This window comes from Pavona decussata, unplaced genomic scaffold (genome assembly GCF_977016875.1).
Source record: "Pavona decussata unplaced genomic scaffold, jaPavDecu1.1 SCAFFOLD_216, whole genome shotgun sequence".
Classification (NCBI taxonomy): Eukaryota; Metazoa; Cnidaria; class Anthozoa; order Scleractinia; family Agariciidae; genus Pavona; species Pavona decussata.
In genome coordinates, this window is record NW_028145621.1 from 769,985 (window position 1) to 786,126 (window position 16,142).

The following is a 16,142-nucleotide window of genomic DNA, read 5'->3' on the forward strand; positions in this document are numbered from 1 at the left end:
TTTTTCTTAAAAGCCTTTGCATAGTGCTAAAAGTTTCCAATTCATGAATTTTTCAGAAGCGATGTTTTATGAAAATTATTTGACATCGGATTGCCATACAAACACTGTTATTTCAGACGTGTTTGCCTACTCGTCAAAATGGCGTCGGAAACTGTGATAAGGCCCATTCATGATCAGTAACCGGACTTTTATGTGACCTATTGACCTGCCCCAATGGATCATGCATTTTCGATCATTGATTGTGATCACATGAATAATCCAGGAAGAAAGTTTGATTGCTTTACACACGTCACCACAGTGCGACTTTAACATGGCTTTTCAAGCCCTAAATACCCAAGGGGTTAGTTGGGAGGAATCTCAAAAAAAAGTTTTACACTTTTTGGATATTTCAGTCTCTGATGGAAGCAAAGTGTGTTTCACTCCTGGCACATTTTTACTTTGTCAAACAGAGGCTTAACCAGGTGTCCCCTCCCAAAGAGGGAGAATTTTGGGGGGTATGAGAGATTAACCAAATATAAAGGCAAATGTTGCTTAACATGTTGAGACCAAATTCTCCTATCTTGTCAAATTAAGCATTAATATTACAAGGAGAAATTTAATGCTGATCACTGTTAGGGCTTAAGGGGTTAAGAACATTTTGCCTCAACAACTGGTAGTTTTGTTTGTTTCACTTTGTAATTTGTGGAAAACCTTGGAACAGCTTAGTCTAAGATGAAAAAGCTACAAAAATCATGATTATAATAACTGTATTTTCCTCATTCTGCCAATTACAGCATACATTACTACTGAATGATACATTAATTTTTTAAGTGGCTCAAGGAGCCCAGGAATGTACACTCCGAACACTCCAAAATAAATAATGAATTCATATTTAAATACAATATAATGTTTAACTTAATTAAGTGATATCTATATGCTTTTTAATAGCTGAGGTTTCTGTAAATGTACATTACATTTGTAAATAATTTATATTTATAAATGAACAACAATTTATATATTTGATTTTACAAACTCTTGAAAATTGGCAGGAACAATGTTCAATGCTTATTATCTATGATTTCACACCGAAGCGCAAACTTCTAGCAAACAGTATGCAAGCTACAATAGGGTAAGTGTCAGATGAATACCAGATCAGTTGCTTGGCTTCATTTTCTACTTGTTGCGAATGTCAGTCCTTTCTCTTCTGAACAGCAAAATGTGAGGCTCTAAAACATTAAAATGAAAGCAGAAATATAAGTTAAGTTACTTTTGCATTGATTTATTTCATCATGAATAAAAAATTATTCCTGTTCTTACTTTGTATCTCTGATTATTGTAAGTGAACACATGGCGGTCAAGTCAGCAGACGAGTGTGTTTACATATGAACAGCAACTACACTGAAGATGACCTGCCTGCTTTCCCAGGCTTTGAAATGTCCAATAGAAACAGGCAAAGGAGGCTTTTTTCACCCATTTACCCTGAAGATACTTTCCTTTTGAAGTTGGCCAGCTTCTTCAAAGACTAATGACAGCCATGAGTTTAACGTTGACCTGCTAGTGGCTTAAAAACCTGGTAACCCAGTCCTTGGAATGATGATGTTGCTGGTGACCTTGGTCTGGACATCATAAGGCATTGCAAATCGCTTTCAATGCAGCACTATGGTGAGCCAGACCCAGACATGATAAGCACTCAAGACTAGATTTCAAACAGCCTTGGACAACTGTTTGGCGTTTTTGGGCCTTGTCGGCATGGGATACCTTGTACAATGAAAGAGATTTGCAGTGCCATTGTAGGGAAATTTTACTTTGGATTGATACTTCTTATGGACTAGCATTCCATCCAGAGGCCAAGGGTGATGGCAATGCCCCTTCCTTGCAGTGTAAAAGAGGGACCCCAGGGGCCACTCTATTTATTGAATAAATAAGAGGGGGAAATGTTATTTTAAGGCTATTCCTTTTTCCTTTTTTTTATTTTTATTTCATTTATTTATTTTTTTTTTTATTGCCATTGCACCAGCCCAAATCTGGTCATACCCAACTCCCTTCACGCAATGAATGTTTAAACTAAGCTTACCTGGGTCATGTCTCATATAGTGTTCCCATCCTTGGGACTGTTGAACACCAAGACTACGCCATTCCGTTTCAGACATTAAATGCTTCTTAGGGACCAGCTTCGCAATTTCTTTGGGTAACAAAACGTGCCTTCAAAAACGGGAAACAAAGGTATTTAATTGGCGACAAACTTTGAACCTTTCCGTTTGGGTTGCGCCATGTTCCTTTATTCAGTTGCGTCGAAAATGATATAGCTAGTTAGAGCTTAAAATGTGTTTACAACCCAGGCAACGTTCTAGCACTTATAAGTTACTAGTTTGACCGTTATTAACAGCGTTTACCGTGATATAACGGAAATGATAACAAACTTGCATGGAAAAACGCCACGTTTGTTTAGATCTGATCTGTTGCGACGGAGAGGGGACTCTATGCAAGCTGAAATAACATTGAGAAAAAACACAGACATATTTGTAGGTTTACCTGTACTCAAAGACATCGTCGTAGTATTTCTCCGAGTAATAAATTTGCTTCACGGACATTTTTTCCGAACCTAACGTTGCAACTTGAAATCTTCGTGACTTTCTTGGCCGACTGTAAAAAAATTTTTCCCTTCAAGACTTCGAGATTGGCGCGCTACTCTCTGATTGGCTACACATGAAAACGCGGTAGCCTGGTACTAAGTCCTGAAAGGCCTGTCGCGCTGCAGTTCAAGATGGCGGACGGCGACGTGGCTTTACATAGCTTTTCGTTTCCAAAATTTTTACCTAGTAACCGGACTCCCAAGGTCGCCGTTTGAGAAAAGGAAAACGTGATAAGCGTTAGTCAATCATGCTGAAGAATGGTGGACTCTGAAGGGGCTAAGGAACGTGTGCTACAAAGACTTGAAACGGACTTGACGTCGGCGGACATGCGATGGAGTTTGTTTTTTTCCGCCTTGGAGAGCTACAGACACGATAGTATATTAAGACCCTTTCCTTCTGCATATTTAGAAGATGATGGTAGTAAGAATTTTCAGGCGCTGGTGAGTGCTAAATAAAGAAAAAGTTAGTACTTTCTCTGTTGTATTGTTGTAAATTATTGCAGTTGTGGTTTGCACCAGGCCACCTACTCTTTAATTCTAAGTTTGACTTTCAGTTTCGAGAAGGAGAAGCGGGGTTTATTTATGGAAGCCATACTTTTGGGATCTAGCAACAACTTCATTACTTTCAGGGGCTAATAAAGTATATTACTATATTTAGTTGTCTTTGCATTTAGCATGCTAGTGCTTCACGTATGTAGTTTACTTGAATACCGGTCAACTCGCCTACGTGCAAACTCGCCTATGCCAACTCGCCTACGCCTACTGGTTAACTCGCCTACGTAGGCTAATTTAGAACATAGCACGCTTGTTTAGGGTTATGGATTAAAGAATGAGTTAGATAGAACATAAAGTTATTTAAAAGGCATACATTACTCGCCTATGTCAGGAAGAGAAGTCGCCTACGTAGGTGAGCTGACAAGTTGTAGGCGAGTTTGCACGTAGGCGAGTTGACCGGATACCGTTTACTTCGGGAAAAGAGTGGTAACATGGGTATCCGGTCAACTCGCCTACGTGCAAACTCGCCTACGAACAAACTCGCCTACAACTAGTCAGCTCGCCTACATAAGCGACTTCTCTTCCTGACATAGGTGCTTGTCGGCATGGGATACCTCGTACATTTCTGTTCCTGACAAGCGTGCTATGTTCTAAATTCACCTACGTAGGCGAATTAACCAATAGGCGTAGGCGAGTTGACCGGAATTCGTAACATGCATCAAGAGTGAATGTGCATTTTACTACTGGATCTCAAAGGATCACCTTAAGCACACATGCTGGGTCATGTATGCAAGCTAACTGTATATATCAGATGGCGTGCAACTTTGACCCAGGCTATTCTTCCAAACTGAGCTATGGAAATGCTGTAAATGAGAGAAATTGATATGACAAATAGAGCATTCAAATCCCCACAAGTGCGTGGACAGGTGGCTGTTCACAAACATATCCAAGGACTAACATGAAACAAATCCATGAGGTCAAAGGGGAGGTTTGAACCTGAAATCTCCCTTGCCCTAACCACACTAGGCCAAGCTGCTTGCCTAGGTACAAAGGAATGTTGTGCCGCTGGCATTAAGGACAGATAATGATGGATAAGAGAATTAACTCCGTAGTGCATGTTTAAGTGCTAAGTGAACGCATGAAATTCTTACTGAGTGTTATCCTAGTAAAGAAATGGAAGATCACATAAGGCAAAGTAAAATATCTTTGACCTCAGCGGGAATTGAACCCATGACCTCCAGATTACTACCGTAATCACCTACGTGTATGGCTTGTCATGGGTTTGATTCCCACTGAAGCAAAAGATTTAATTCTCTGATCCATCAATCAAGCTGCTTATGTAGTTTTTGTGGGATCAATACTTGTTTTCATTCCCAGGTGCAGGTTTGCAACACAGTTCCTTCATTTGACAAGCTACTCAAAGGAAAACAAATTATTTCACAAGAAGCATGGGAAATTCTGGAATGGTCACTGGACAGGACTTTTACTCTGAAATCTGTTGACAGGTCCAAGGTAACACTTTGCATTATTAATTTCCTGCTTGGTGTTGTAAGCGCTTTTATATTGAACGAGCGCGATGTCTTTTGTAAATATATGACTAAAGCACATTTTACTATTCTATTATAATTGCTCAACGTAATGCATATTATTTAACTAATAAAGCATTAAAGAAAACACTATACTATAAACAGAAAGATCTGTATATTATGATCAAACATGCGTACATTCAAGGTGCCAATCTTGAGAAATGTTTTGGCGTTCAGAAGACTTGTTTTCCCCAGCACGAGTTCCCAGTTGGTTTTTACCTATTCCATGTATGCTGGCACTGTAGTGCCTCAAGGTTGTAAGAAAAAGAAAACCCCTGTTTTCCCTAGTAAGGTATCATCAATCTCATGCTTTTTAACAAGTAGCCAAGTACATAACTATGGCACCAGAACAGCTAACCACTATCGATGGCATTCTTGTTGAACAAAATTTGTTCTTAAGCAATTTACAGTCCTTTACCAAGGTCCCAAAATCTGGAACCCTCTCCCAATATCAATTACTTCTTCATCTAGTTTTGTCACCTTTAAGAAATTAATGTTGCAGTTGTTATCTATAAAATCACAAATTGACCAAGCTGCACTTACGCAGCACCATATTTTCTACTTATTAATGACGGCCGAGGTGGCCTCTCTTATAAGCCTGGTGGTTTCTTGAGGTCTCCTTGCCATTATTGTAAATTTGATCATCTCTTCCATTTTTATTAAGGCAAATAAACAAATGATGATGATGATTGTAATAATAATCTCATCAGTTCTCAGAGATTGAGCAAAAGACTGGTCAAGCAAGTTACAGTTCTGCAGAACCAGATTTTATATTTGAAGTTGAGTACAGTGAAACAAATGCCCACAATACAAAGTTCAATGAACTGTCACAGACGCTGGATGTTTGGTATGCTTACCATGGCAGTCGAGTGGACAACTTTCATTCCATTTTACACAATGGGCTGCATGCTCACTTGAACAAGGTATGACTCAGAAACTATGTATTATTTAGTACAACTGCCCATTCTGAAGTTCAAATGGAGACCGGGGATAAGTTCCTCAATTTTCATTTGATCAAAAATTGAAGTCTGTCGCAAGAAAGATCACACTAAAATTAGATTAATAAATTAAACATAACCAAACTTGGTAGACTTACTAATTTTTATGCAATCTTTCTGGCAATGGGGTTCATTTCTTTATATGACGCAATTTGAACAATGTGTAAACTGGGGCGCATCCCCTTTATGAACTTCAGAACAGGCAATTCTCTCTTTCTTTTTAAGTCTACAAACTCTCTAAAAAAATGATTTACTGTGTTGTCTTATTGCTCATTTATTGAGGTAGATTCCTTCCATCTCAGTAGGAAGTCATTTCTTTTAGATGCTGTCTGTAGTCGTTTATTACTGGCTATATCAAATTCTAACTTAAATTTCAAGCAAGTTTTTGTTTCCCCCAATTGCTTAAGATAGTAATGGTCTACTGTATTTGATTTGTTGAACTGACAAAAAGTACTTGATAAAACAATTTAGTTTCTAAACTGTGGTGCTGCATCTGTGGGGAGTAGAAGCGAATGTTTGGTTTATCAACAGAGTTGATAACTATTTAGGTAAATTGGCAACCATAAAGAGATTTGAGTGCTGACGTTTGGAGCGTAAGCCCTTCATCAGAGCGAAGAGCTGACGAAGGGCTAACGCTTGAAATGTCAGCCGTCGCATCTCTTCACGGTGGCCAATTTACCTTTAGTTATCAACTTTGTTGATAAATCAAACGTTTAATATTTAATTGATTGATTGACCGACCAACCGACCGACCGACTGAGTGACTGATTTACTCATGGCTGAATTAACTGATTGGCAGCTGAAAGCAATATCACAGTAACAACCTTTTAAGTTCTTTCCCTCTCTATAAACACTACAGACATCTTTCTTTGGTGAAGGCACATACCTTTCAAGCGACCTGGCTGTTTGTATGATGTATAGTCACTATGGTCAAGGATGGAAAAACAGTGTGATTGGTGAGAAACTAAGTTGTGTGGCCGTCTGCGAGGTACTGGACCACCCAGCTGTAAAATGCACAGTCAAATCAAAAGACGATAATGAGAGACAGAGTCGTTCACGAGCAAGAGCCAGGAATAGCGAGGGAGGGGATGTTCCCGAGAGATATTATGTGGTAACAAATAACCAAGTGGTGAGAGTGAAATATGTGCTGGTATATGCTGAGAAGAAAACTCCTGCAAGGTAAATGAGTTAGTTATTTTAATGATGAAGAGTTCTGTTTTGAATTGATAATGATTGTACACAATGCTTAGTGTAATCCTGTTGACAGATAAGTGTCTCACTGTGACTGGGCCATGTACCCATGTGTCTTTAGAGTGTAGCGCTTTTGTGTGTGAATGTTTGTTTTTATAAACAGCGTTAGTAAGATGATATGACTGCTGTAAAGAGATTTGAGTGCTGATTTTGGAGCATTAGCTCTTTGTCAGAGTGAATTAAACACCTGAAAATTGGTTTAAAAAACTCAGCAGCGCCTCATTTTTCAAATTACTTTTTGGTGTTTGGAAATCAAATGAAACAATCTTTAATGGCCTTAGCTCCCACGAGTCTCCTGTAGCTCAGTGGAAGAGCATCCGCACTAGTAATCCGAAAGTCTTATAGGTTCAACTCCTGATAGGAGCACTCAGATTTTTTTTTCCGAGTATGCCTGTGTCACTTACTGATTAATACATCATTCTTACTCTTCCTCATGTGTGATAATTATTATATTATTACATCAAACATGGAGAAGTGTGTTTCATAAAATTTCCAAACACCAAGAAGTGGATTGAAAAAACAAACTGTAGCTAAGTTTTCCTGGACACCAACTTCAAGATGTTTGGAAAATTGGATGAAACACTCCTTTGAGTGTTTGAGCTAGCTTCTCAAGCCATTAATAATTCTTGGAAAATTTCAAAGCAAAATTCATCTTGATGAATTTTTCTGGTCACATTTCCAAACCTCGTTTGTCTAGTGATTTCCTTTCTTTTCTCTCCATCAATTATCAATGAGTCTGAGGAATTTACTTCAAATAATTTGGTTCTCAACTCTTGCCAATACTTGTTCTCATTTGAACAAGGTTTCATAATTACACAAGGGACCCCAGATTTTGATGACAAATTCTTTGTATCTTTCCAGGTTACAAGCTCGTAGCTGGCTGATGTTCAGATATCCATTAGCTTCAATGATGGTCATTTATATCTTGGTTTTAGTGCTTGTTGGTTTCTCAAAAACCAGAAAATTCCAGAAGTTCTATAGCAAGTATTTTAAAGACAGTTGACAAACTGTTGGCAAGTTTTAACTTACAATAAATTCTAAATAGAAATTGAGGTTTTATAAAAAATCAGGGATCTCCTTGTGGTTTAGGCTTAATACAGCAAGAATGTTTGGTGTGTTCCACTAGCCCGCGAACGCAGGCGTATTTCCGGCGGAGAGAAGCGACAGCCGGAAATACGTCTGCGTTCGCAGGCTAGTGTTCCGTCAAACAAAAATTAATTTGTTTGTGGAATGGTGGTCATTCTATCAAACATTTAGGAAAGGAAGATACTGAGCAGTTTCTCTAAAAACACATTAATTTTGTTTTGTGAGAACATAGTCGTTTCAACACCTTTCGGCTTTTTACCTTTAGACTATGATGCACGAACTCTTTTAACTGCGTACTCAAAATTGCAAAATTGAATTGTTGGCTGAGAGGAAACAAAACTGGTTTGCTCATTTGTTAAAGGTCAAATGAGCCAAATTTCGCTTCTTTTGTTTATTCATTTAAACTAGACAAATCGGTAAAATGAACCGCAATAAACCGAAATTAGCAACCATTATTGGTCGGCACACCTTTCTGAGCGAGTAAGAGATGAAAATCCGAACGTAATCCGAGAGCTTTACGAAAACGATCCGAAAGTGGTCGAGCGCTGGAGTTCACTGGAACTGGAAAACAGTTGTTTAACCACAGACCCTCCCCTCCCCAATATCACGGTAGCTACAGCCAGACCAGTATTTTTTTTAAATACCGGCTACGTTCTCTTTAGCGGCTAGTTATCAAATTCCCGAAAAAAAACTGTCAGACACAGAAAACGGCCACTTGCTATTAAGTGGCCCCTTAATATAGCATTCCGCGGGGTTGGCGACTTTTATAATTCCCGGTATAATTTTTAACTTGTTCGCTTTGAGAGGATAAAGTACTAGGTGTTATTTAAGTTGTAACAGAAAGTAAATGGATAGAATTTGACAACTTCTGGATGCTTTATTACGGCCAGTCGCGAAGACCTTAACATTTATGCATAATAAAAGTTATTAGGAACGTAAGGCGTAGAACTGAATAAAAGAGAACATGAAATCCAAATGTTTGCTAGCGTTATTTCATCTTGCTTTGAGCCACAGAGTGACACTCAACCTTTCTTGATACTAAGGAAGCTTTACATTTGTCAGAACTGTGAGGCCAGACCGGTAATTTAGCGGACGGAATTCCTCAGTTTGAAGGCTTGATTATACGCTAGTTCTCAGTTTGAATTTCTTCTAAATGGCACTTGCGTTTCTCTGATTATTCAATTTTGAAGAATTTGTAGATCCCGACCTTGCCAATGGCGCGCTCCATTTACGAACTGACCGTTCTGAGCCGGGTTGTTCGAAAGCTGATTAACGCTATTCCACGATTAAAAGTTAATCGAGGTTTTCATCTCGCTCGTTAAGAATGTTTTAAAAGGCTTAATGGTAAAGAAAAGTTTAAGGCAAAACTGAGGGACAAAAATGTTTTCGAAGAATTCGTATGGGTTAGTAAATAAACTCGAATCAAAGTTCACGTTAACCCAGGATTAGCTTAATCGGGCATTGAACAACTGGGCCCTGGCTGGCCAGTTCTTGCTAATAGAAAGCTCCCTAAGACAAATGCCGTAAAGCAAACTGATATTAAAATCAGCCAAAACTGAGACCGTTCAGCAAATAAAATGCTCATATTTAACTTGTGTTCAAGTTTGAAAGACGAATTGAAACTAAAAAACGGTGCCGGATACAAAATAAAACGGGACACTTAAAGGGAAAGTATCACGAAAATTTGCTGTCATTTCAAAACCCAAAAATGTTTGACTGTCAGCAGAAACAACGAAATAATTGTCAAGTTTGTTAAAAATTATCTCCCCAGTGCAATAAAACTGTCGATTAGTGCCTCTGGCTAAAGACAGAGTAGGCCGGTTTGGATTGAAACTTGAAAAATTTTAGGCTAATGTTTTTCAAGTTCTTGCATTTTTGTTTAATCCAAAATGCGTTAGAACAGATCACGAGTTGTTTCTTTCAAGAATTGAGTTGATTTCGTTCCTCTCGTCATTCTAGAATTATTTGGCAGCTGATTGAAGGGGTTTTTTTTTTTATCATTTTTAACAAAAGATATCAAAAAACCCCATGATACTCCCCCTTTAAAATTAATCAAATACCGATCTTAACTGTATTGCCATGAATGAAAACCCCGTTGACGCCTCCATGATTAACAGAGATGGGCGAACTGACCTTTGCGAACAAAGTTATGTGTCTTGGAAAAGATTGAACTGTTACCCCTGCCTACCAGCTTTAAAGTCCTCCGTTCGTTTCCACACTTCCAATTTTTGAATCAATCCGTCCACAAGTCCCAGGTTTGGTCTAAAAATGTCCACAATCAGCACAACTCGATCATTGCGAGCGGAATGCTCAAACGTGTCGTCAAACAAAATCCCTTGCCCCTCCTTCCACGGTACATCGACTCCATCTACTGTTAGCCACGAGTGTTTTCCCCCGTCTGGTACAATCAACGCGAGATGATAGCGAAGAATCGACGCGGTAAAGCCGTAATGAGGCGGAATCGACCCTCCTGCTTTCAGAAGCGAGAAGGCAGCAATCTGTACTTCAGGAAGCTTTGTAAGTATGGACAGTGTTACAGGAAAGGAAGACTTGACTTCATCAATTGGTTTCCCGTAGCCAAAAATCATCGCTAACTTCCATTTGCTTTCTTTATTGAGCTCGTCTCCGCTGGTTCAGTTGTGTGAACGTTGCACATTCCAGTGCCGTTTTTCACGAAGGAAAACAGCTCATCCCGGATCGTTTCCCAGTTAGCTTCCAATTGGTACAGCCATGGAAACATTTCAAGATAATTTGCGAACACGGCTAGTCGCGTTAGTGAAATGAAACAATTTATCATTGCACTGATCTCAGTTTTATACAGAATGCTCATTTTCTCACTCCGATGATATTTGCTATTTGCTAGCGAGCGAGCTTATATGTAATCGCATGAGGCCGAGCAGAATTTTCAAGCGTATTTAATATCCAAAGTTTTCCCAAAATTTTCTTTAACCCACTAAAGCTCCTCGTTTAATTCATCAGTAAACTAACAACGATTAAACCAAATGTTAGGCCTTAATTAATTGATTCATCTACGTTGTGAAGCTTTTCTACCGCTTGAAAATCACACGAACAAAGATCGATAAAAATAGGAAACGGTAGCTCCAAGGAAGGAAATAACAGAGTAATTTCTTCCACTGGATTTGACCTGCTCTTTCCTCCCATCAAAAGGACACTGTTATGTTCGGCTGTAGCCGTAACGAAGTGAAAACTCTTCAAGCAGTCGTCATGAATGATTTCCGTTTTTCAACCAAACAAATCCGATCCATGTTTTTAGCTTTTGACACAAATAATCGTTTGCTGTTTCTTGTGAGGCACGAAAAATTCACCCTTAGTAATTTCCTTTATAGCTGCAGCACTTGATTTCCATGTATTTTTGACACAACAACCCGGTAAACAGTCAAATCCAAAGAATCTGAAAGAATTCGTTGTTGTTGTGACACAAAATGAAGAAACCAACTCCACGCGCGCTCTGTTAGAATACTCAGTCTACTCACTATCTCAACAGAATAGATAGTGAGTAGCGCAGGTAATAAGAAAACAGCATTCGTGATGGAACGCCAATAGATTTACAGCTGTTTCGACAAAGGTTGTCCAAAAAAAGGGTAAAAGCGTACGCGACAATGCCGAAAGGTAGTCTGGGAAATACCCAACAAATTTCAATAAAAGCTCAGAATCCATCTTCGACCGCGTGTACAGCGAAGACTTGAGATGGCGGGCAGTATTGATTCTGAGCTTTTATTGAAATTTATTGGGTATTTTCCAGACTACTTTTCGGCATTGTCGCGTACGCTTTTACACTTTTTTTGGACAACTTTTGTCGAAACAGCTGTATACTTACGGCAGGGGTATTTTGAAGATAGAAGTCTGTTTTACCTGATTTTCTGAATCTCGTTTTTCTTCCGAGACCAGCTAGATAAAGTCAGCACTCTACCCTGAATAGAATTACTTTTGCCAGGTGTTTTTCTACTTCAGAGTAAACTTTGGAAAAAGCTATCCCTGTTGCAACGGTCACCCCTTCTTGCAAAGTCCAACAGGCAAGTGACGCGACAACGAATTATTGAAAACGTGTCCTTTTGTATTTTATGGCTCGCTTGTAAAAAAAATTGTTGGATGGCCACGCAGACTTTCTCAAAGTCGCTCGCTCGCTTCTCATTGAATGGACCTTGCGCTCCGCGCTCGCTCGCTCGAGCTCTTACGATCGCGCTCCGCGCTCTCTGAGCTCGACTTGTAAGCAAGTCTAGATGGCCACGGTAAGGCGCGTCCCACTGTTATAGTGAAAAACATTGTTTTGAAAATCATATTGGGTGGCTATTTTTAGTTATATTTATTAAACTAACTGAGTGGCCATGGTTGAGCGGTTGAGTTTCAGAGGACCCCGGTTTATTTAGATACCATTCCGTTGTGTTCAGTAAATATGCAAGAAAATGTAACTTACCAATGAGTTCTATTATTTTTTAATCAATTGAAAAGTCATTTTAAATAATGTAATATCAAAAGATTAATGACTTATTAAAAATTTCAAATGCTTAATTATTCAAAGTAAAGGGCTAAATTATCCATAGTTTATACTAACATACTAGATCATTGAAACAATAAGCTTTGACAACTTGCATTAATCATGTACCCAGCATATTGCATCATCCATTGTGTTATTACTTCCTGTTCATTAAACCCTTAAACATCAGTTTTCTTTTAATTTATTGTTCGCCGGCGAACGATAGTTTTACTCGCTTGGTACAAGTAGAGAATAGCCAATATTAGAGACAAACAATGCCAGATACATCGTTCAATAGAGCCAGTTCCTGTCAGTGGCCAGTTAAAAGAAGTACTGTTAACGTTCTTTGGAAATCTAGCAAGCTTTGTAATCTCAAGGCCGCTTCAAGTTCAGTTAAAGCAGGAAAAAATAGGTTGAGAATGTTCACATGTTCATATACGCCAGTGAAACAAATCGTTCATTGTATGCAACCCATATTTTGCCAATAATAAGTATAAGTATAACGTTATTTTGCGTCGAAACGTGGGTAGTGAGGTGCCCAAGCCCGGTTTATAGTCGTTTATATAGTAGTGTATCATCTATGTTCACGGACCTGAATTGGCCCTCACTGTAGCATACATGTACGTATGTGATATCCGCATGTTTTATCAATTACATAGAGGTCACGTTAACGTCTCCCTCCCCCACGAGCTTATCTCTGTGCCCGCGTACAGCCGTACAAGGGCGAGTCATGACTTTAAGATAAGTCTACCGTCCTCTTCAGTCAATGCTCACAAATACTCGTTTTTTGTAAGAACGATCCCAGCATGGAATGCGTTTATACCACCTGACGTCATCAAGTCTGGCTCTTACTCGGAATTTATCAGTGGAGTATCCAACACACTTCCAAGCTTTTTAATAACTTTATGAATCAATAATGTAACCTAGTTCTTTATATGTACTGCATGTATTAATCTATTGTGCGTCCGCTGGCCGCTCCATTGCCGGATTAGCTTTGCTAATGGTAATTATGCTAATTAAAGAAAAAGAAGATTAAGAGCAGTCGGTCGCTAGGTAGCCTCCCACGCAGTCGTTTTTAGGGGACTCGTATTACCTCGTAATACGAGTCCCCTTAAAACGACTGCGTGGGAGGCTAGTCGCTAGGAGGACTGTCTCCCGTCTTTCGCGTCGTTCACCGTTTGCCGAACAATTGAACAGGAGCTAAAGTGAATAAGGTGAGTTTTGTAAAAATAGTTGCCTGATTTTATTTCGTAGATGTCTTTACTAACTAGCAGTCCTGAGATTTATATCTGTCTGGCTGCCCTTGCTTTCGGGAATACATATTATGACATAATATGCGGGTAACACAGTCTATACACTGTAACATTTTACACTGTGTCTATATGACCGGCAGCCGGTCAAGGTTTTCCTGGGTTTTCATTTCACTAAATGACCGGCAGTCCGATATTTTTGTCAAATTACGTAAAATCACAGGTATCCCAAGCTGTATGAGCATTAAAATAAAGACCTTTGTTTTGACCTTTGTAATTTGAGTGTCACGATGAGTGTTACGCAATGGCGTAAATTATAAGGGTTTGTATGGGAATTTACGAACGTGTTTTGGAATCGAAAATAAAGGGCATGAATTGGAAAAAAAATGGCTTACCTTGTCTCCTCGGTATCTTGCCAGTGTTTGTGTGCCGTATTTTGGCCATTTCAGAGCGATTTAGTGGGTTTTAGGTTTGCCGATTTCCTCTCCATATATAATATAGAGAGGAAATCGGCAAACCTAAAACCCACTAAATCGCGCTGAAATGGCCAAAATACGGCACACAAACACTGGCAAGATACCGAGGAGACAAGGTAAGCCATTTTTTTTCCAATTCATGCCCTTTATTTTTGATTCCAAAACACGTTCGTAAATTCCCATACAAACCCTTATAATTTACGCCATTGCGTAACACTCATCGTGACACTCAAATTACAAAGGTCAAAACAAAGGTCTTTATTTTAATGCTCATACAGCTTGGGATACCTGTGGTTTCTGTTCGCTTGACTCGACTGCCGGTCAAGGTTTTCAAATCACTAAATGACCGGCAGTCCGATATTTTTGTCAAATTACGTAAAATCAATGGCTTTCACCGATTCTTACTAAGCTATTTCGATTAAGAACTCTTAAGCGCTTCTAGAGAGCGCTACGGCTCTAAAGTTGACGCGCAGCTTTTCGCTGGGCTCAGAATAGCGAGCGACTAAAGTGACACAGTTTCTGCACGTTTGACTCGACTGCCGGTCAAGGTTTTCAAATCACTAAATGGCCGGCAGTCCGATATTTTTGTAAAATTACGTAAAATCAATGGCTTTCACCGATTCTTACTAAGCTATTTCGATTAAGAACTCTTAAGCGCTTCTAGAGAGCGCTACGGCTCTAAAGTTGACGCGCAGCTTTTCGCTGGGCTCAGAATAGCGAGCGACTAAAGTGACACTTAGTTTCTGCACGTTTGACTCGACTGCCGGTCAAGGTTTTCAAATCACTAAATGGCCGGCAGTCCGATATTTTTGTAAAATTACGTAAAATCAATGGCTTTCACCGATTCTTACTAAGCTATTTCGATTAAGAACTCTTAAGCGCTTCTAGAGAGCTCTATGGCTCTAAAGTTGACGCGCAGCTTTTCGCTGGGCTCAGAATAGCGAGCGACCGAAAGTGACACTTAGTTTCTGTTCGCTGGACTCGAATGCCGGTCAAGGTTTTCAAATCACTAACTGACCGGCAGTCCGATATTTTTGTCAAATTACGTAAAATCAATGGCTTTCACCGATTCTTACTAAGCTATTTCGATTAAGAACTCTTAAGCGCTTCTAGAGAGCTCTACGGCTCTAAAGTTGACGCGCAGCTTTTCGCTGGGCTCAGAATAGCGAGCGACTAAAGTGACACTTAGTTTCTGCACGTTTGACTCGACTGCCGGTCAAGGTTTTCAAATCACTAAATGGCCGGTAGTCCGATATTTTTTGTCAAATTCAGTAAAATTACTGTTGTGAAAATACGTAGACTACGAGCAGTCCCTATTTTTTCTTATAGTCCGTCGAGTAAAGCGAAAACTAGAGCGGAGCGAAAAAAGCGGCCGCGCGAAAATTGGGGACGAGGGGGGGGGGGGGGGGTGGCGCCTCGCCACCCCCTGCTCGTAGTCTAGAAAATACCGTATTTATTCCATTAAGCGCCCGAACGCGAATAAGCGCCCACCTGGAATAGGCGCCCACCCAGTACGTAGGAAAAAAGCTCGAATAAGTGCCTACCCCCACCCCTCAAAAAATGAATTGCATGCACAGGGGGAGGTCGCTAACTGACATTAGCAAGATTAGTGACGACGAGAGACTCCCAAGGACCGAGTGTTCTTAGAAACTTACAAAGACCATTAAAAAATCTGCTTTTTCAATATCTTCAGGTTTTGTTATCATTTATTGTTTACTGCTGATAATGGTTAAGCGCCCAGCCTCGAATAAGCGCTCACTCTGCAAGGTCCAAAAGTTTAATAAACGCCCAGGGCACTTTTAAATCGATATATTGTTAATACGGTATACTGTTGTAGTTACAATATACTGCGAGAAATGTGTTAAGCGTGTATCAATCAGATTTTACAGTAAAA

General features: G+C 39.6%; 2 protein-coding genes across 2 annotated transcripts; one reads left to right on the top strand and one right to left on the bottom strand.

Moving 5' to 3' along the window:
• Positions 1 to 729: 729 nt before the first annotated feature.
• On the bottom strand, positions 730 to 2,661 carry LOC146459826 (cyclin-dependent kinases regulatory subunit-like). The gene is made up of 3 exons (XM_085088882.1): positions 2,512 to 2,661; positions 2,054 to 2,181; positions 730 to 1,205 (listed from the first exon to the last, which is right to left on the bottom strand). The coding sequence occupies exons 1-3, from the start codon at positions 2,568 to 2,570 to the stop codon at positions 1,153 to 1,155; spliced, it is 240 nt and encodes a 79-aa protein (XP_084945008.1). The 5' UTR covers positions 2,571 to 2,661; the 3' UTR covers positions 730 to 1,152.
• A 72-nt stretch (positions 2,662 to 2,733) lies between these two features.
• Positions 2,734 to 9,003, top strand: LOC146459827 (protein mono-ADP-ribosyltransferase PARP16-like). The gene is made up of 5 exons (XM_085088881.1): positions 2,734 to 3,052; positions 4,484 to 4,618; positions 5,403 to 5,615; positions 6,550 to 6,869; positions 7,803 to 9,003. Exons 1-5 carry the CDS (start codon positions 2,870 to 2,872, stop codon positions 7,942 to 7,944), a joined length of 993 nt encoding a protein of 330 aa, XP_084945007.1. The 5' UTR covers positions 2,734 to 2,869; the 3' UTR covers positions 7,945 to 9,003.
• The last annotated feature ends 7,139 nt before the right edge of the window (positions 9,004 to 16,142 follow it).